At 43.5% G+C, this 21,643-nt stretch overlaps 1 protein-coding gene across 2 annotated transcripts in view; it reads left to right on the forward strand.

Moving 5' to 3' along the window:
* Positions 1-21,643, forward strand: part of Map3k5 (mitogen-activated protein kinase kinase kinase 5) — a 208,650-nt gene that overhangs the window by 158,002 nt on the left and 29,005 nt on the right. For both annotated transcript variants that reach the window (XM_006512739.4, NM_008580.4), the window contains exons 15-21: positions 2,260-2,393; positions 7,403-7,530; positions 7,959-8,095; positions 12,058-12,163; positions 16,047-16,204; positions 18,616-18,793; positions 19,676-19,696. In XM_006512739.4, the coding sequence (XP_006512802.1) occupies positions 2,260-2,393; positions 7,403-7,530; positions 7,959-8,095; positions 12,058-12,163; positions 16,047-16,204; positions 18,616-18,793; positions 19,676-19,696 (862 nt within the window). The remainder of the gene's footprint in view (positions 1-2,259; positions 2,394-7,402; positions 7,531-7,958; positions 8,096-12,057; positions 12,164-16,046; positions 16,205-18,615; positions 18,794-19,675; positions 19,697-21,643) is intronic.

Here is a 21,643-nt window from a genome sequence, read left to right on the forward strand (position 1 = left end):
TATTTATTCATTTATGTGAGACAGGGTCTTATGTAGCCCGACATGACTGTAGCATCCCTTATGTTTCTGAAGATGACCTTGAACTTTTGGTTTCCCTCCCAACTTGGGATTAGAGAAGGGTACCACCTGATTCCTTTTAACATTTATTTAGTATGGTTAGAGTTACTTTTGCTGCGATGAATTACCATAACCAAAAAGAACTGTGGAACACAGGGCTGATTTGGCTTACACTTTCAAATCACTGTTCCTCACCAAAGGAAGTCCGAGCAGGAACTGAATCAGAGCTGGAACATGGAGGCAGATGTCATGGAGGGATACTGCTTCCTGGCTTGGCTCCCCAGGGCTTGCCCAGCCTGTAGAACCCAGGACCACCAGTGCAGTGATGGCTCCACCCACAATGGGCTGGACCCGCCCCCATCAGTCACTGATTAAGAAAACTGGAGTATGCTGGCTTGCCTGACTTAATGGAGGCATTTTCTTAATTGAGGTTCCTGCCTCTCAGAGGACATCAGCTTGTGTCACATTGACATAAAACTAACCAGCGCAGTGTGTGTGCCTAAGAATATATTGCAAGCACAACATGAGTGGAGGTCAGAGTCTGTTGTCTCCTTCCACCGTGTGGGACTGCACTCAGGCACTCTGGGCTCCCACCTTAAGTACAGCTGCTCACTGAACCATCTTATCACCCTGCTGGCCTCATGCTCCTTCTAATAATCTTCCTTATCTTTGATGTTTTATTTGGTAGCTTACTATTTTCCTCTCTCATGTCTGAGTATGAATTTATTTTTATCTCCTATTTAGAGCAATTCTAGGAACTGCTTTTTTTTTGGGGGGGGGGGTTGTTTTGTTTTTCAAGACAGGGTTTCTCTGTGTAGCCCTGGCTGTCCTGGAACTCACTCTGTAGACCAGGCTGGCCTAGAACTCAGAAATCCGCCTGCCTCTGCCTCCCAAGTGCTGGGATTAAAGGTGTGCGCCACCACGCCTGGCTAGGAACTGCATTTGGTTGTTTCAAATAGTTAGTCTATTTTATTCTTTCTTGTTTTAAAATTTTCTCAGCTTATATCTTTATGTACACATTTTTCAGTTTCTATGCCATGAGAGCTTCTTCTTTGAATTTCTTTGCTAGAATTCACCAGCTGTGGCGGTACATGCCTATACTCTGTCCCAACAGTCAAGAAGTAGGGGGAGGGGAATTGAGGCCGAGGCAACATGAGCTACCCAGCAAGACTCTGTCTCAAAAAAAAAAAAAAAATGTTCTAAAAATGCATTTTTAAAAGTTCTATGAGGGGGCTGGCAAGATGACTTAGTGGGTAAAAGCACTGAGTGCTGGATGGTTTTATCTCGTAAGACTGAGGGTAAAACAGAAATACTCCTTATTTATCCATCACCTTCTCAGACCTCCACCTTTACCCCCCTTGAGCTCTGTCAGTGGTCTTAGTGTCCTGGCAGCCTGTGAAGTAGCACCCAAAGCTGAGAAACAGGGAAACCTAGCTAGAGGTGGCAGAAGAGACAGATGTCCTGCTAGGTGATTTATGAGAATCAGGACCCAAGGGGCGGGGGGGGGGGGTGAACTATGAGGCTTCCTGGAAGCACCCCAAACTATGAAGCTACATGGTATTTGCCACATGTGCTATCAAACAAGAACAGGCTACTTGCCTTGTGTTGACAGTGTCTGTTTTTTTTTTTTATTCTTAAAGAAGTTGTTAATCTTTTAAAAAATAATTTTGAAGCTTTTCTGATTTTGTTTATTAATTTTAATTAGCATAAAATGGTGGATTTCATTGTAGAACTTTCATCTAGATCATTCTGCTTTGTTTATGGATAACCCCATTGCACATCTTCCCACATAATGGTGCCCTCCGCCTCCACTAGTGAGTCTTCCTTCTGCTTTCATATCACACACACACACACACTCACTCACATATGTATTGATAATGAATTATATAAAATATTATAAATATTTAAATGTATAATAATATATATTTCTTACTCTTGATCCCCTAAGAAGCCCATCTTATTATTTCACTTGTAATGCCATTGTTAAAGTAAGGAAAATGTTTGTGAAAAGGCCTAGTATTTGCTTGGTCATACCAGAAATTCCAGCACTTGGGAAGTAGAGGCAGGAGAATGGTAAAATCGGGGTCAACTTGGGCTATATGACCCTGCCTAAACAACAAATTTTAAAAACTGGTATTTTAAATGTCACTTTCAACTAACGTTTTGATCTTCTGTCTCCTCTCCTTCCCCCCTCCCCCGCAGTATGACTACGAATACGATGAAAATGGAGACAGAGTTGTGTTAGGGAAGGGCACTTATGGGATCGTCTATGCAGGACGAGACCTGAGCAACCAGGTCAGAATTGCTATTAAGGAAATCCCAGAGAGAGACAGCAGGTATGCTAACTCTTGCTAATAAAAGCTATTCTAACGTGCTTGGCTTGTTAACCCTGTGGCAGAAAATACTTGTCGATGGTCTAATTGTCAGAACTGTCTGGAAACTCTGTCGTGTTAATTCCAACTCAAGTTTCTCTGTCCAGTTAGTGACTAGTACAAAACTCTAGCTGGGAAAACAGTGGCTTCCAAAGCACGGAAGGGACAGTGGCCCTATGTGTGTTGCAGCTGGGTCTTACTGGACTAAGGTGGTTCATAACAGAGGTGGAGAAGCACATTCATGCTGTCCAGTCAAAACACCATCAGATCCTTCTACAAAAGGCTATACTCAACAAAACTGGAAAACCTGGATGAAATGGACAAATGTCTAGACAGATACCAGGTACCAAAGTTAAATCGGGATCAGGTTAATGATCTAAACAGTCCTATATCCCCTAAAGAAATAGAAGCAGTCATTAATAGTCTCCCAACCAAAAAAAGCCCAGGACCAGATGGGTTTAGTGCAGAGTTCTATCAGACCTTCAAAGAAGATCTAATTCCAGTTCTTCACAAACTATTCCACAAAATAGAAGCAGAAGGTACTCTACCCAACTCAGTCTATGAAGCCATAATTACTCTGATACCTAAACCACAGAAAGACCCAACAAAGAGAACTTCAGACCAATTTCCCTTATGAATATTGATGCAAAAATACTCAATAAAATTCTCGTTAACTGAATCCAAGAACACATCAAAACAATCATCCATCTTGACCAGGTAGGTTTCATTCCAGGGATGCAGGGATGGTTTAATATACGGAAATCCATCAATGTAATTCACTATATAAACAAACTCAAAGACAGAAACCATATGATCATCTCCTTAGATGTGGAGAAAGCATTTGACAATCCACCCATTCATGATAAAAAGTCTTGGAAAGATCAGGAATTCAAGGCCCATACCTAAACATGATAAAAGCAATCTACAGCAAACCAGTAGCCAACATCAAAGTAAATGGTGAGAAGCTGGAAGCAATCCCACTAAAATCAGGGACTAGACAGGGCTGCCCACTTTCTCCCTACCTATTCAACATTGTACTTGAAGTCCTAGCCAGAGCAATTCAACAATAAAAGGAGATCAAGGGGATACAAATTGGAAAGGAAGAAGTCAAAATATCACTTTTTGCAGATGATATGATAGTATATATAAGTGACCCTAAAAAGTCCACCAGAGAACTCCTAAACCTGATAAACAGCTTCAGTGAAGTAGCTGGATATAAAATTAACTCAAACAAGTCAATGGCCTTTCTGTACACAAAGGATAAACAGGCTGAGAAAGAAATTAGGGAAAAAACACCCTTCTCAATAGTCACAAATAATATAAAATACCTTGGTGTGACTCTAACTAAGAAAGTGAAAGATCTGTATGATAAGAACTTCAAGTCTCTGAAGAAAAAAAATTAAAGAAGATCTCAGAAGATGGAAAGATCTCCCATGCTCATGGATTGGCAGGATCAGTATAGTACATATGGCTATCTTGCCAAAAGCAATCTACAGATTCAATGCAATCCCCATCAAAATTCCATCTCAATTCTTCAATGAATTAGAAAGGGCAATCTGCAAATTCATCTGGAATAACAAAAAACCTAGGATAGCAAAAACTCTTCTCAAGGATAAAAGAACCTCTGGTGGAATCACCATGTCTGACCTAAAGCTGTACTACAGAGCAATTGTGATCAAAACTGCATGGTACTGGTATAGTGACAGACAAGTAGACCAATGGAACAGAATTGAAGACCCAGAGATGAACCCACACACCTATGGTCACTTGATCTTTGACAAAGGAGCTAAAAACATCCAGTGGAAAAAAGACAGCATTTTCAACAAATGGTGCTGGCACAACTGGCGGTTATCATGTATAAGATTGCGAATTGATCCATTCCTATCTCCTTGTACTAAGGTCAAATCTAAGTGGATTAAGGAACTCCACATAAAACCAGAGACACTGAAACTTATGGAGGAGAAAGTAGGGAAAAGCCTCAAAGATATGGGTACAGGGGAAAAAATCCTGAATAGAACAGCAATGGCTTGTGCTGTAAGATCAAGAATCGATAAATGGGACCTCATAAAATTGCAAAGCTTCTGCAAGGCAAAAGACACTGTCAATAAGACAAAAAGACCACCAACAGATTGGGAAAGGATCTTTACCTATCCCAAATCGGATAGGGGACTAATATCCAATATATATAAAGAACTCAAGAAGGTGGACTTCAGAAAATCAAATAACCCCATTAAAAAATGGGGCTCAGAGCTAAACAAAGAATTCTCACCTGAGCAATACCGAATGGCTGAGAATCACCTGAAAAAATGTTCAGCATCCTTAATCATCAGGGAAATGCAAATCAAAACAACCCTGAGATTCCACCTCACACCAGTCAGAATGGTTAAGTTCAAAAATTCAGGTGACAGCAGATGCTGGCGAGGATGTGGAGAAAGAGGAACACTTCTCCATTGTTGGTGGGATTGCAGGCTTGTACAACCACTCTGGAAATCAGTCTGGTGTTTCCTCAGAAAATTGGACATAGTACTACCGGAGGATCCCGCCATACCTCTCCTGGGCATATACCCAGAAGATGCCCTAACTAGTAAGAAAGAAACATGCTCCACTATGTTCATAGCAGCCTTATTTATAATATCCAGAAGCTGGAAAGAACCCAGATGCCCCTCAACAGAGGAATGGATACAGAAAATGTGGTACATCTACACAATGGAGTACTACTCAGCTATTAAAAAGAACGAATTTATGAAATTCCTAGGCAAATGGATGGACCTGGAGGGCATCATCCTGAGTGAGATAACACAATCACAAAATAACTCAAATGATATGTACTCACTGATAAGTGCATATTAGCCCAGAAACTTAGAATACCCAAGATACAAGGGTCTTATCGGTACTAATGTATATAAGCAGTTCTTGTGTCCACTCATACTGTCTCAAAGTGCTCTTGCTGTCTCTCGCCGATAAAGTATTAAAGGATCACTCTGATGCCTGCCTCCTAATTCCTGTAGCAGTTCTAAAGGCGGAAATAAAAGAAGAATATTATGTCTTAGACATAGGGGAATTTATTTTCTTTTCCCCTTGCCAGACCTCTGAGGAGTATTATATAGCTTATAAAAGTTGATGTCAATTAAGTGAATTTAGATCTTTATTAAGTAAGTGCTCGCACGAGAACTCAGCCTGCACTGCTTCCGGAAAACACCATTATTTAACACTGACTTTACACTTTGTTATTGTCCTTCTAAAAAGCTCCCATCTCTTTAGTTGGATTTGTCATTGGAAGTCTGAACATTCCTTAAGAGTATGTCTGAAGCAAGAGTGAGAGATCATGTTTGTGTATAATATGCCTTAGTGTAATTAGAGCTTTTCATACCTATAGCCTTATTGTGAGAGAGAAAGACATACATAGAGAGAGAGAGAGAGAGAGAGAGAGAAAGAGAGAGAGAGAGAGAGAGAGAGAGAGAAGAGAGAGAAAGTATGTTGGGGGTGTGTGTATGTGAGTGTATGTGTGTGTGTTGAGTGTGTGTGTGTGTGTGTGTGTGTGGACTTGCATTGAATCGTTAGTTATAGTTGCTGATACTCCAGAATATTTAGCTTATTAAATAATGCTTATAGAAGAATGTTGATTTGAACTGCCACTCTAGGTTGCAACAGATCAATCCAAAATGGAATGATTTATGTTCAGGTTTGACATCACGGACACCTAATCTGTTTGTTTATAAGGTCTGACCTTTCCATAAATCAAGATTTATAGCATCCAAAGGAGCCCACCCAGTCTACACCATTGAAATAAGAACATTCTCCCTGCTTTGATACATGCAAAAATAATAACCTGAAGCCAGCCTGTTGCTTTTTGCACTGTGTTGTTGTCTCATTCTTGCTTAAATGACATGAAGCCTGAGCCGTTCTGTCCTGTCCTGTCTCCTGTCTGTTTAGACCAGATCCTGTCATGAATCACCAATGAAAGCCAATTAATCATTAAAAGTTGATTTGTTGAAATTTTATTATTTGACAATCTATGCAATAGATGCATAAGTGCTCACTGATCTTGCTAGTCTTCAGAATATCAGCTTTACAAGGCCTCTTTTTTTTTTTTTTTTTTTAAGGTTTTTCGAGTCAGGGTTTCTCTGTATAGCCCTGGCTGTCCTGGAACTCACTTTGTAGACCAGGCTGGCCTCGAACTCAGAAATCTGCCTGTCTCTGCCTCCCGAGTCCTGGGATTAAAGGCGTGTGCCACCATGCCTGGCTCTACTAGGACTCTTTTAATGAGCAGATACACTGTGCTAGTTCAGAAATATAAAACAGGTTGATACTTTGTTACGGTTGCATACACTAAGCACATGATTGTGAACTCTGGTATACAGCTGGCCTTTCAGTGTAGAGGTTTGTTTAGGATCTGGTGAAAAGTCATAGTGTGATAGACTTTGTCGATTCAGAAGGTGAGCGGTTTGAATGAGCAGAGAGAAAGGAATTGGAACATGAATGGTTTTGTCGTTCTTACTAAAGAGTTGATGAACCATCGGGAAGTTGTGACTGAACATGATTAAGACATTAGGAATATTTGTCCCCTGATGGAGTGGTTACGATGCTGAAGCCAGTGGAGCAGGCTGCCATGCTAAAAAAGTGGTGTGAATAGTATCTAATCTCCTAGGTCAAGACTTAAGTCTGCCACTAGCTTTGTGATCTTTGGTCATTCTTCTATTCATCACTTCTCTTGTCTGTAAAATGGTGTCCCATAACTAGTACGTTTAGTGAAAAGAAATGAGTTGATCTATGCAAGGAGCTTGAACAATATCCAACACTTCCCCTCAGTCCTGCTGCAGCTGCAATGTCATAGAATTTATGAGAAATAAAGGCCTTGGACGGTCATTGGTTTTATTTGTGGGCACAGTTTAGCTGGTGTTTTTAGTGTTGCTTAAGTTAATACTCTAAAGTCTGTCTGATGCTTAGCGTACTGACATTTGCGTGTCTTCCAGATACTCTCAGCCCCTGCATGAAGAAATCGCCCTGCACAAGCATCTGAAACACAAAAACATTGTCCAGTATCTGGGCTCCTTCAGTGAGAACGGCTTCATCAAAATCTTCATGGAGCAAGTCCCAGGAGGTAAGGGGTGCCTGTCTTACCTTCAGAAGTGTGAATTTCTAAGGCCTGAAGAAGAGCTAGATTGAATGGAATTTGTTAGAGTCCAGATCTTGATTTGTCTGTGTTGAGACAATGGTCAGATGGGTGACATGAACTTGACGCTACTCAGCAGGCAGTACAGACATTTTGAAACCGGTCTAGTTTCAGTCACTGTGGCATGGATTGAATGAAGCTAGCAACTGAGTATCCTATTACTGGCTGCCTTCAGAATAGGGATATTTTCATACATGTTCCTATGTTTCATACATGTTCCTATTTGAACCCAGGCAACCAGCAGAGTCTGGCCTACTGTGAAGAGCCAGTGCATTCTGGCTTCATTTAGTGTCACGCTATGTATTTGCTTTAAAGAGCTTGAATGAGTTTTGCTCACTGTTTCTCTTATCTTATAGGAAGCCTCTCTGCTCTCCTTCGTTCAAAATGGGGCCCATTAAAGGACAACGAACAGACGATTGGCTTCTATACGAAGCAGATACTGGAAGGATTAAAATACCTTCACGACAATCAGATAGTCCACCGGGATATAAAGGTAGGGTGCCCCATGCCTCAGCCTCCTGCGGTTCTTTCTGGGTACTACTATATCCGAAAATGTCATGTTGTGTTCTGAGTGTTCATTGTGAGTGGGGAGTAAGGAAATGGGAGCGGGTAACAGAGCTGCCAGTTCTTGTCCCCTGCGCACAGTTATGTTCATGCCATCGTCTTCCGTATGGTATAGCTTCCTTACGCACTGAAGCAGTAGACTTTGCTGCCATTCTGTGGGGTTTTCTAGGAGCTCTGTAGGGTGGACTTTAGTACTCCCATGTTGAACAGGACATGGCCTCTTCCTGAGGATCTGCCATGCCTATTAATCCTTATATAAAGTACTAAAATAAAAACATCGGCTTCTCTTGAAAAACTGAATGTTCAAAAGTAATAAACCTTAGCTTTTTGAAATTAAAATATAATTACATCATTTCCCTCCTATTTCCCCTTCTCTCTCTCTAACCCTTCCTCTACATCCCCTTGCTTTCTTTCAAGTTCATGGCCTCCATTTCTCTAATTGTTGAGATATATATTCCTAAATGTGTAAATACAATCTGCTCAGTCTATAAAGTGTTTCTTGATTTCAGGGCTGACCTCTTGGGATTGGATAACCAATCTGGGGGCTCCTCCCTGGGGAAGAGTTCTATTTCTCCTGCTCTCAGCATTGCTTATTTGCCTGTAGTTCTTTGTCTAGAGTGGATGTCCCATGAGATTTTTGACTTCCATGTTAGTGTGTCTGTTGGTGTCATCTTTGTCTAGGTCTTGTTTAAGCAGCCACGTTGATGAGACTTCCTGGGTGTAGCCTCTCTCACCTTTCTAGGAGAGGAAACCTCACAGCAAACTTTCTGTTACTTTCTGGATCTTACAATCTTTCTGTCTTCTCTTCTGCCATGACTCTCAAGCCTTTGGTGAAGGAGCTGTGTTGTAGGTGTATGGTTGGTCCAGGGTGACAGACAATACTGTCACTTCTCTGCATTTTGATCAATTACAGATTTCTTTATTGGTCTGTCTATTGCAAAGAGAAGTTGCTTTGATGAGAAATGAGAACTATACTTTTCTGTGGTCATAAGCATAAATGTTTTCAGAATGGAGTTAGGGGTCATGGCGCTTTAGTAGAGTGGTAGATAGTGGATCTCCTCCAAGGTTCATGACTTTATAGTCCCTTGCAATTGGCTGGGTTTCTAGTGCTAAGCTTGATTTCCCTCTTGTTGAGTGAACCTTAAGTCCAGTTAAGAACTCTTGGTTACCAGTAAATATGCTTACCACTATGCTCTTAGGGATACTGTGCGGTGCTAGTTTTGGTTCATAGGCATCATAGCTGGGTACTTCCTTTCTTTGGAAGCTTGCATGGCATCTTCTGCTACAACGAAGGCTCGGCCTCATGGAGGAAGCTCTAAAATCAGAGCCAGCTTGGATCCCTCATGTCTGTGTCCAAAGTATATGGTATGTTCAGCAACAGAGACTTCCGTTCAGCCTCTGGGAAGCATCCAAGGCAGTGACAATAGCCAGGTATAGGGAGTCTCTTCGACAACTCTAACCCACAGCTCAAAAGGCTACGTCTCATGCCTGGTGCTGGGGCTTTTGTTACTAGTGTATGGCTTCTGGGGAGAGCATTGTCAGCCCAGATGGGAAATTTCATATATATAGTATGTGTGCATATGTGTATATATGTATAGGCTTGCATGTCTTATATGTAATTCTGATAGATAATAACTGATTCCTTATGACTTTTTCTTACTCTTATTTTACCCTCTTCTCTCCTGCTTTATTAACTTCCCTCCACCTCCCTAATTACCAGGACAGCCAGAGGTACACAGAGAAACCCTGTTGCAAAAAAAAAAAAAAAAAAAAAAAAAAAAAAGTGCCCCTGCTTTTCCCTCTACAAGTCAGTTGCACCCAGATATTTACCTATATTGATTCCCACCATGCTCCATGGTTCCTTTTACCTTCTGGTTTCTGTGGTTAGTCTAGTTTATTTGCTCACATCTGAAGACTTGGAGCTAGGGACCACAGATGAGAAAGAACATGGGGCATTTGTCTTTCTGGGTTTGGGACATCTCACTCAACATGATCTTTTCTAGTTCTGTCCACCTGCCTGAAAAGTTTATGATTTCATTTTTCTTTACAGCTGAGCAGTCCCCCATGATGTATATGGTCCATGATTTCATTATCCGCGAGTCATTTGACAGATATGTAGGTTGTTTCATTTCCCAGCTATTGTGAACAGAGCAGCAGCAGTCATGGCTGATCGGTGGAGTAGATGTCAAGTCCTTTGGGCATACGCCTAAGCGCGATATAGCTGTGTCATGTGGTAGACTTAGCTTTTTGAGGATTCTCCAAAGCAGTTTGCAGTCCCATCAACAGTGAATGGGGGTTCCCTATACCCCTGTAACATTTGTTGTTGATTATTTTATTGATTTTTGCCATTCTGACTGGGGTAAGATGAAATCTGAAAGTTACTTCAATTTGTATTTCCCTAATCACTAGGGACAAGGGATAATTTTTTCGAGCTATTTCTTAGTTATTTTTATTTCTTCTTTGGAGAACTCTGTTCATATCCCAAGCCCATTTACGAATTGGTCCTTTGGTGTTCTTTGACTCTGATTTTTGAGTTCTTTATGTATTCTATATATTAATCCTCTATCAGATGTATAGCTGGCAAAGATTTCTTCCTAACTATGGGCTTCCTCCTGATTTGATTGTTTCTTAGGTGTGAATAAGCTTTTTAGTTTATTAGGTCCCACTTGTTGATTATTGAAGTCCTGCTTAGGAAAATCATTTTCTATCCCTGTATCTTGCAGGGTACTACCTGAGTTTTCTACTATCAAAAAATGATAACGTTTTGACAGACCCTGGCTTTTTTCTTTTCTTTTTTTTTTTTTAAGATTTATTTTATTTATATGAGTACACTGTAGCTGTCTTCAGACACACCAGAAGAGGGTGTCAGATCTCGTTACAGATGGTTGTGAGCCACCATGTGGTAGCTTGGAATTGAACTCAGGACCTCTGGAAGAGCAGTCAGTGCTCTTAACTACTGAGCCATCTCTCCAGCCCAAGCCTGGCTTTCTTAAAGTATGTTCCTTTGGTAAACAAACAAAATGAGTTCACCTTTTGGTGAATACAAAGCCAAAAAGTGCAACCAGGAGATTAAAAGAGAAGGGCATTTCACTATTGAGAGCAAGCAGAGGTTTTGTACTTTGGGGTTTTTTACTTTTTACTAGCCTGAACAGAGAGGATTTTTCTTGTGGAGCCTCTCCGTGCATACCCATATTGATATTGGAAGGTGCGCATGCTCGAGCACATGTGGCTTAAGGTGTCCATCCTGTGATCATGTTAGGGGCAGAGATCACATGGTCAAAGGGATAAAGGGTGAACATAATACTGCCAGAACTGAGAACTTAGAAGGATAATGAGCAGAGATTACTATGGGCTACCTAGAAGAACGGGAGTGATTGTGTGACTCGTTTCTCTTAAATATGTTTTCAAGCGTGTTAGCCGAGACATATGCCAAACTTTGAAGGTCTTTTAAGCAGGCAGCAGTGTTCTGTGTGTATTATAGGTGTTTGTTTCTAATGCACCTGCTCACTACCCTATAACCAACGTAAATGTCCTAGGTAATCCACAGAAAGTAAGGAACACCACAGAGAAGAGTGCCTGGGAAGTGAAGGAAGTTATTTATATAGATACTGTCCACAGGTGACCCAGGCTAGCTTAAACTGTGGTGAACTTTCCCTCGGGGGCCATGTTTGGCCTGTGACCTGAAGAGAAGATTATAAACAACTGATAACATAAATGAAAATTATATCAAGAACTCTGTATTGAAAGGAATTCTCTCCTGAGATAAACTGTTATTGAAGAACACAGTATGAATGCCATTGTTTGGTCTAAGGGCACTTTTATTAGGCTCAAGTCAACCACAAACAGCATCAGTGAAAAGATAACATTTTGATTGGAATATTCTTTCCCTAGGGTGACAATGTATTGATTAATACCTACAGTGGTGTGCTCAAGATCTCTGACTTCGGGACATCCAAGAGGCTTGCTGGCATAAACCCATGTACCGAAACCTTTACAGGTACGCTTTTCCCGAACGATACAGATCTTGGATAATTAAGAATGTAATTGCTGAGCCTCAGCGTCAGGTGAGAGATAAACTAAGTCAGGTTTCTCACAAACACTGATGCTGGGATTGCCTGATGCTCACTGGAAAACTGTACGGGGCCTGACTTGCCCTCCTGTCTTCCTGGGTTCTGAGTGGCTCAGCCTGTGTGTAAACCACTGAAGGTGACTTCCCACTCTCAGCATGCTTGCTTTTTGTTTCCTGACCTTTTTTTTTTTTTTCCCTTGACTGGCTTACAGCCACTCTGACCCTCACGAGACTGCTGTTTACAAACATACCCTCACCCAGCCTCTCTGATTCTTACTCATACCCAAACAACTTCCTATCTGGGCTCCAGTTTCCCCTCCTTCTTAGTCTGTTTTCTCCCAGGAATCAATTCCCCTCCCCCACAACATAAATAACCCTAAGATTTCAATTCAGAAAAGAGGAAGTGACTCATCCACTCGGAAGAGGTGGAGATGAGAAATTGGGCAACGCAGTGACTGAGCTGCCTCTGATGCCAAGTCCTGGGAGGGTGGAGACAGCAGTTTTCAAAAAGGTGAACACAGCCAAGAGGAAAACAGAGCCCAGCAGATGGATGACTGCCCATTAGATACCGAGCCTGCAGAATGTCTCTGTTCCATGTTCTGATGCTAACTCTCCAGGAGCATTGGGCTCTGTTATTATTAGAGGAGGAGGGCAGGGCCAGAGATTTAGAGATTGACTAAAAAAAAAAATTAAGGAGTCAGTGACTAATCTTTGATTCAGTGTAAAGCAAAATGGCCAGATGTCCCCATTTCTGAATCCCCTGTGGTAGACAGAAGCGCCCCCATTTTGCAAGTGGGACATTAGTGGAAAGAGGTGGGAGACACCTCTGGTGGTCAGGGCAGTTTGTCTGTGATGGAGCTCAGGGTTTCCTCTCTACCTTTGCTCTTGCCATTGGCCTGCAGACCTCAGTCCATCTTCCTCTCCCCCTTACTCTGCAGTCTGTGCTGGTGGCCTCGGAGGTGGGAAGGAGGAGAGAGAAACCCTTGTGCCTTTCAGATCCTCCTATCTGCGCCACCTCCTGGACTCCACACAATGTATTTCAGACACAGGATTACCCATATTTACGATGTATTTTAAAATAAATTCCAACCGACGAGCAACTTCCATGTTTGCGCCTCTTTCCTCATTCTCTCTCAGCTTAGCAAGCAGCCATTTAGATGTTGCCCAGACTCAGTGACTTGGGAGATGATAATTCCTACTTCTGCAATGTTTGTGGGCAGGATGTTGATCTCATACCTCCTTTTCATCTTGAAGATTTGTCTTTAATCCACAAGGCACTGTAGGGAAGGAGCCCTCACCGGGGCCCTGAGCCTATAACTCTCCCACTGGCCACACATGAAGGTGATGTGTACAGTGTATGACTAAGGAGCTCAGATCTCTCTTTCATGCTGATCTGAGAGCCATGGCTTGCAGGCAGGTCTTGGTCCTTTCAACACTGTGGGCTTTGTAGTCCTGACTGGCTAGAGGTCAAGATACCTCGTCAGCTCTGGTGAATGTAGTGGGAAGACCTGGCTTGATTTCAGCTCCTGCTGATTTGGGTGAGGGGCAGACAGGGCGAGTCATCGTTTATTGCTCTGACTGCATACCTTGCTTGGGTGCACAGTGCATCATACACACTGAAATTTGTACATGAACCCTAATCAGGAGGTAACATCATCCCGGTTTATGGTGAGAACATTAAGGTTCAAAGAGTTTAAATAACTTGCCCAAGGTCACAGAACTGTTTAGTAATAGATCTGAGGTTTGAGCTAGACTTGACATGCTAAGTGGAGTTAATTACCTTCTCCTCAGACCTTTCCCACCCACGTTCTTCTCTGTCTCTCGCCACTGAGGGCCACTCGAGACTTTGGCTGTCACTGGCACCCTTTCTCACGCTGCAGTCTGACCATCGAGGAAGCATGTCGGTCCAGAAGTGGGACGGGCTATGACCCTTCCAGTGCCAGAGATCTCCTGTCACAGCCGCCTCACATGGCCTCTCTGCTTCTACTCCTGCCCCTCCTGTCCATCCTCAACATTGCAGCCAGAATGTCTCCCAGAGCCCTCGGTGGCTTCCAAGCAGAGTAAACAAAGCCAGAGCCTGTATGTCCCACAAGGTGTGGCCTGCCTTGGAGCCCATTGCCTTTCAGACCCTGCTTCTCCCTCACCAGGCACTGGGAGCAAAGAGTTTCCTCAAGGCCAGAACCAGGCCCGAGGGCTCCCTCCACTTCCCCTCTACACCATACCACACCCTCTCTAGCACCCCTCCTCTCTCCTGCTCAGTCCATTCATGTCCACTCTTACAGTTTACCTCTAATCGGGGTTCTTGACCTGTCTTTGATCCATTAAACAGTTGTTCTTAACCTTCTTAAAACGGTAACCCTTTAACACACTTTTGCGTGTTGTGGTGACACCCCCCAACCCTAAAATTATTTTCTTTTTTTTTTTTTAAAGATTTATTTATTTATTATATGTAAGTACACTGTATCTGTCTTCAGACACTCCAGAAGAGGGCGTCAGATCATGTTACAGATGGTTGTGAGCCACCATGTGGTTGCTGGGATTTGAACTTCGGACCTTCGGAAGAGCAGTCGGGTGCTCTTACCCACTGAGCCATTTCACCAGCCCTAAAATTATTTTCATTACTGCTTCATAACCGTAATCTTGCTATGGTCATAATGTAAACATCTGATATGCAGAATCTGACACGTGACCCCTTCAAAAGGGCTGGTCGACTCCGAGAGGCGTCACGACCCACGGATTGAGACCCGCTGCGTTAGAGTCTTCTGCTGAGATCCACAGTAGGAATTGTGTATATTGCATATACAGAAACACATGCACCAGAAGTTTTTGATTTATTTTTCATCATAGCTCGCAGAATCCCGATGCTAGTTGTTTTTGTCTGCGTTAGGGCTCGCACGCAGGTTCAGTAAGCCCAGTGCTGCTGATCTGTAGCGCTATCCTCAAGGGGCTTGTCCCCTTGAGACTTGAAGAGTTGTACAACTAAAGGGGGCACCGTGTGACTTCTGAATACATGATGTATTGTTTAGTGTGGCACATGGGTCCCCCTCAGACATCTGAGCATTTCTTTGAAAGCATCAGAGTCCCCTTTGTAGATTCTTGGGTATCTTTTGTTGGTGGGTTTGTTTGTTTGTTTGTTTGTTTGTTTGTTTGTTTGTTTGTTTTAAACAGAGCATCTACCTATGGGGTAGACCGCTTTCTCCTGACTGGCTGCTGACTGACTGCTGTTGCCCGTCTCTCACTTGCTTACATCCCGCAGCTTCTCATAAGCACTGTTCTGCCCCCATCTTTGATGACACTGGGACTCGTCTGTGTCCGGACTTATTTCTCTGACCATAGTGATGAGTCAGATACCAGGCTCCGGAACTGGGGACTGGACGGCTTGAATGAGATCAGTGAATGAACTAGATTTTCTCCGCAAAAGTACACATAAGGGAGTCATCGTACACTGGAAGACCTGGATGCAGAAGAGACCTGGATGCAGCAATAGATACTGCATTTCCTATTGTTCTGAACAACAGACCAACTATGGTCAAGTCTCTGAGGCACCCCTTAGAGGGGCATGTCAGCCTTAAACCACCCATAACCAGATGCTGTTGATGAACTGTTCTGTTTCAGTGATAAAATCTGTTATGAAAACTTAACGCTTCTACTTTTATTAACTGCAAAGAAAGCTGGATCTCAGAGAAACATGAGCCATCGGGACCTGAATGAGATTTTCTTAATTGTTGTACTTAATGTAGAATATTTGAAGTGGTCATTAGGCACCATTCTTTGCCTTTCTAAAGTGGAACTCTGTTTGCATTATTCCCAGGTACCCTTCAGTATATGGCGCCAGAAATAATCGATAAAGGACCACGAGGCTATGGAAAGGCCGCCGACATTTGGTCACTGGGCTGCACAATCATCGAAATGGCTACTGGAAAACCACCATTTTATGAACTAGGAGAGCCACAGGCAGCCATGTTCAAGGTCACATGTCATATTAAACACAAAGGGATAGAAGATTCACATAGCTAATGGGTGCTTTGTGCATGGATGAATATCAGGGTTTGTTAGCAGAGACGCTCAGGGACACTCACGCTGAGTCTCAGGCGAGAAGATCCTCTCTCCCACTCTGTAGTCCACACCTGCGCTTCAACCTTAGTTTTCTTCCTTCTAAACTGAGAATCCATGTAAGCTGCTTACAGCCCAGGATAAAGGACAGAGGACTCTAAACTCTGGGAAATAGTGTGGATGTTTTCCACGTAAGAAAACTGTAAGAACACTTTGCGGGGCTGGGGATCTGCCACAGTGGTAAAGCCCTTTATTAGCATCCCTGGTTCAGTCCATAGCACCTCACACATACACATACGTGCACATGCACACACATACGAACACAAAAAAAAATTCACAAAACCACATTTAAATCTACTTAAAAATTAAACTGTTTTCCTCATTTCTCTACTGCAAATGTTTAAAGAATCCATTCTTATAAAGGGAATAATTACCATTTTAAATAAACCAACTTTATTTTCTTAGGTCTGTTCTTTCAGTCGGTTTTCCCATAAGTAATTTTGGGAAGTAAGAGCACACCCCTACCCCACCCCAGTGCAGAGGGCAGTGATATAGAGATATACAGGCCTGAGATTTGGACAGCAGAGGTCTGGACAAGGCAGTGACCCTACAGTCCTCCCAGGAGGCTGCCTGGCTCCCAGGAAGTTCCCGTTCCTGCTCTGGATGGAGCGCAGGGACTGCTGAGCATAACTGTCACCCTCAGCCCTCACGCCTCTGCTTCTTGCCAGGGGCCCTGTGATGCTTTCATGCCGTCCACGTTTGTAGCAAGTGTGATCCACTTTACACCTGTTGAGAAGCTCATATGAAAACGAAGAGTGCACATAGGAGACTCCTTGAGTTCTGTCCCTAGTTCCTAGCTCTAAGCTCCACCGCCAGCACTTTTGGGAAAACAAACAAAAATTGAAAACCCACAGTGCTGACCAAGCCTGTAGGAACAGTGAGATACAGGATTCATATTCATTCTCTCTCTCTCTCTCTCTCTCTCTCTCTCTCTCTCTCTCTCCCCCTCCCTCCCTCCCTCCCTCCCTCCCTCTGTCCTCTCTTTCTCTCCCCCTCCCCTCCCTGCCCCTCTCTCTCTCAGCTGCTCTCTCTCCATTCTCTACAGCTTCCCTGTAAAATGCTGTTTCATTATCCATAATGCAGTAATTATTGGTTAACAGGTTAGCACGCCTCCAGCCCTGGAAGGCAGCCTCCACTGTTCCTGGGAAGCGATACCATCTCGGCGAGAACATAGAGCCTCTGACACTGATTGACCATGTTCTGATACAGGCTCCAATGGGGTCGGGATATTTGGGACATTGGGCAAATTATTGAACCTCCTTATCAGTAGGTACAGAATGAGGAGAAAAACAGTTTCTCTCACAGGAAATTTTTGAGGAATATGAGAGATCATCTGTGCAAAGCACCTAGAATTATCTTTAACATAAAGGGTATATATTTATTATAAATATATTATTATTTATTAGGATACATTTGTATATAAAAATACATGAAAACCTCATTGAGTTGTACAGTACGTGTGAGAGAGCATGAGTGTGTGTATGCACACTCTCTGTTGTGCATGTGAAAGCCAGAGGATTGTCTCTTCCACCTTGGGTCCCAGGGACGAAACATCAGGTTCTTAGGCTCGCCTGTCACGTGCTTTTAAATGGGCCATCTCACCTGCCCCTGACCTTTGGAACACTAATAGAAGTAGATTCTAACTGTGATATAAAATAGGCTTTAATTTTAAAGTGCTTTTAAATATTTCTTAACGTTGGTGCATAACAAATTATGCAGTAGGGGAAAGAACATGGGCTTTAAGCAAAACAAAGCAAGGTGCTTCTTTCTGAAGCCTTGTTTCCCTCATGTGTGTAAGAGGGACAATAGTTAATTCACCAAGTTCCTGAGAGGATTCCGTGATGTCCGTAAATGGAAAATCTCCAGCCCAGTGCCTGCTATGGCTATCCTGAGCAGCTCAGTGTGTGTGTGTGTGTGTGTGTGTGTGTGTGTGTGTGTGTGTGTGTGTGTGTGTGTGTGCAGAGTATATTAAAGTGTTCCCGGTTTTGGAGGAATGTCTTATTACTCTGTACTGTGTAAGTCTTTAGCTAGTTACTCTTCTGCACCATTGCTAAAGCTACGTAAGCAGGCTGTCAGTTTCCTGTAATCTGCAGAAGGCACATCTCAGACCACCTGGAGAAACGGCTGCGTAGACAGCTTGTGTCAGGGCACTTGATGCATGAAGCCTTGGGAAGCACTGAGAGGAGAGAAAGAAAAGGGGCGAGGTGCAGGAGGGGATGAGGGAAGAGAACATTAGGAGGCTCAGCGTGCATCTGCTTTTGCTTTAGGTGGGGATGTTTAAGGTCCACCCGGAGATCCCAGAGTCCATGTCGGCGGAGGCCAAGGCGTTCATACTGAAGTGTTTTGAACCAGACCCTGACAAGAGAGCCTGTGCTAATGACTTGCTTATTGATGAGTTCTTAAAAGTGTCCAGCAAAAAGAAAAAGACACAACCCAAACTTTCAGGTATGTTGTTAAACGAAGAGGGTGGGTGTGGGTCGGTTTCTGAATCTTAAGCTTTTAAATGGAAAAATGTTTCCATAAGTAAACATCCATTTCCTGGATCACTGGAGATAGGTGTAAGCAGCATATTGCTTTCTGGCATTTGGCTCTGTATTAGTAAGTCATGTTACTATCCATTTCACAAATGCTGGGGCCTCCTCCATAATGAACTTCCAGCACGTAGAGAATGGTTACTGTATCAGCCTCTAGTACTCTCTAGCATTGAGAAATAAAGGTTACAGGGTGAAAGAGGTAACGCAAGTCCTTCAGGGTTGAAACTCCACATTGCCACTAATGGACCACTGGCTGTAACAAAACTATTAAGTTTCCAAACATCTAGGTAATGAAGCCTTTTAATTGTAGGAAGTAGAAAATACCTGCCACCTCCCAGAGACTGTATTTCTGAACAGTTGCCAAAGATGGAAGAAAGGAGGAAGGAATGAATACAGGTCGTCTGGTTGCTAGCAACAATTAAAATGGAAGTGTAAATTATAAGTGAATTTTGTCAGTGAGTCCATAACTTAAGGAAGGAAGGAAGGAAGGAAGGAAGGAAGGAAGGAAGAGAAAGAGAGAGAAAGAAAGAGAGAAAGAAAGGAAGAAAGAGAGAGAAAGAAAAGAAAAAGAGAAAGAAAGAGGAAGAAAGAGAGAAAGAAAGAAAGAAAAGAAGAGGAAAGAAAAAAGAAGGGGTAAAAAATCCACTTGACCTGGTGTTTGGGTGCTTATCTTGGATAAGGATGGGCAGATGAACAGCAGGAAACCACATTGACCCCTATCAAGCGCTCAGGTTTTGTGCACTGCCCAGCTTAACAGCAAAGCTGACCCACGCTGTTTGCTTTTTCCCCACAGCTCTCTCGACTGGATCGAATGGTGAGTTCGGTTCTCCCTTTGCCCACTGACCTGAGAACTGGCAAAGTGTGATGCTGGCCTTACTTGTCTTAGCCACCTTTTTTCTAGGAGCCAGTTGGCTATTTAGTTTATTTGGGGGGGGGGGGGGGGGCGGGAGTGGAGTGTCAATATTATATACCTTCTTTGGGAATCTTAAGACAGTATACTGTACTCTAGTGGGTGAAGAGGTGTGGCTTTGTCTCATTGGGTTAGCTTTTGCAGATCGTAACAGAGAAGTTGAGTTTGCTTTCATGTCAACTAAAGCATTTCAGAGAGTAATAAGGAGCAGTGCATGGCTGTGGATGCGTGGTTGGCGGGAGTGTGAGCTCTTTAATGTCCATTGCAGCAGGAAGTTAGCACCAGCAGGTCTCAGCAGGCTGATCAGGGGCCTCCGAGCCAGTCAGCCTAGAGTAGAGGCCCCTTCACCAGGCCCTCCATTCCCCGGGCTTTCTGCGGTCACTGTCGCTACGGCTTCCCTTCTGTGACTCTGAGTTGGAGGCTAGCTCGAGACAGGATTGCAGTGCTGCCTCCTTTCTCCCTCCACAGGCATCCTGGGATGTGGAAAGCAGCTCCTGCATTTGCTCAAGGGAGACCCCGCAGGGCTCCTTGGCTTGCTGAGCACTCTACTTTGCACAGAAGTCAGTTCTGATCCCTCGGCCTATTTTATTTTTTTCATACGTGACATACAAAAGCTTATTTTAGCTGTCACTCTGTGCTGGTTACTTCCCAGAGTTGGTTCTGAGACTCTACTAATGTCCTATAGGAGAGTTGGAGCTGTGCCCAGCCTCTCCGTCTGGCATCGTTTGGTCCCTTCCACAGGCTGTGGTTCTCACTTGAGAGAAACCTTTCCCATCTGTATATGTTAACTTCCGTGAACTTAACTGTGGTCACTTCTACTCCCAGTCTGCTCAGTGAGCATGTGCCTCAACTGAACGTCAGGTTTCAGGTTAGCTCTGCGAGTCAGCTGTGGCTCCTGTGTCCCCTCCCTCTGCGTTCAGGGTAGTTTTGCAGGGATTTAAACTCTGCCCTAGCTTTATAGTCTAGCTCTAGGTAAGCTATTATAAGACCTTGAGATTTTTAGAGTCAGTGGATGGGTGTTGGGATCAGACTTGGTTCCCCTGTGCACTGAGTGGCCTTGAACATGACTTACTCTCCAAGGGAGGGGCCCAGACACCTGCTCTTGAGAAGGAGATGAGACCATGGCCACGCACTTTGAAGGCAGTTGCGAGTATTCTTACTGCAGCAGGCCTCCTGTACTCAGCACCGGTTTCTCCAGAGGCTGTCCATGATGGTTCCCATAACCTGCAGGTCCCTGTTCTTTCCCTCGGGGCCCTCAGGGTTTTCCTGTTAGAACTTCCTCAGCCCTCCTGAATTCTCTTTGAGTTCCCCCCTGCCAGACATGATTCCTCCCTTACCTGGATAAGGTTGCTCTCAAAGGAAGGGGCATCCCCTATGTCCCCAACGAGCAAGTAAGACACGTGTGCTAACCTAAACCAGGAGCAAAAGTACCACCTCACCTCACTGTTCTCCAGGGTTTCTGTGACCTCCAGTCCATTATGTCTATGACCGTGACTGGGTTTTGTAGATGACAGAAAACCTTTCATTACCCTCTTCCCTTGGGTGTATTTTATAGGTCATATGCCGATTTCTGGGTAGAGCACAGACACTCCCCTACCAGGAACATGGTGGCTTAGTACTACCATGGTGGTTAGCATGTGCGCAGAGGACAAAGCTGGACAAGGTGTTCAGTGCTGGATCCCAAGGGGGCTTGTCACCAAATACTAAAGAATTAGCCAAGAGGGGCAGAGAGCAGGAAAAGAATTTGATCTGGAATGCTGTCAGCAACCAGCCCTGAGTCCATAATTTTCTAATAACTGAAATGTCCTGTCTTCACTATCTAGGACGTCAGCCACCAGACCCTATGTGGTT

Source organism: Mus musculus, chromosome 10 (assembly GCF_000001635.26).
Source record: "Mus musculus strain C57BL/6J chromosome 10, GRCm38.p6 C57BL/6J".
Lineage (NCBI taxonomy): Eukaryota > Metazoa > Chordata > Mammalia > Rodentia > Muridae > Mus > Mus musculus.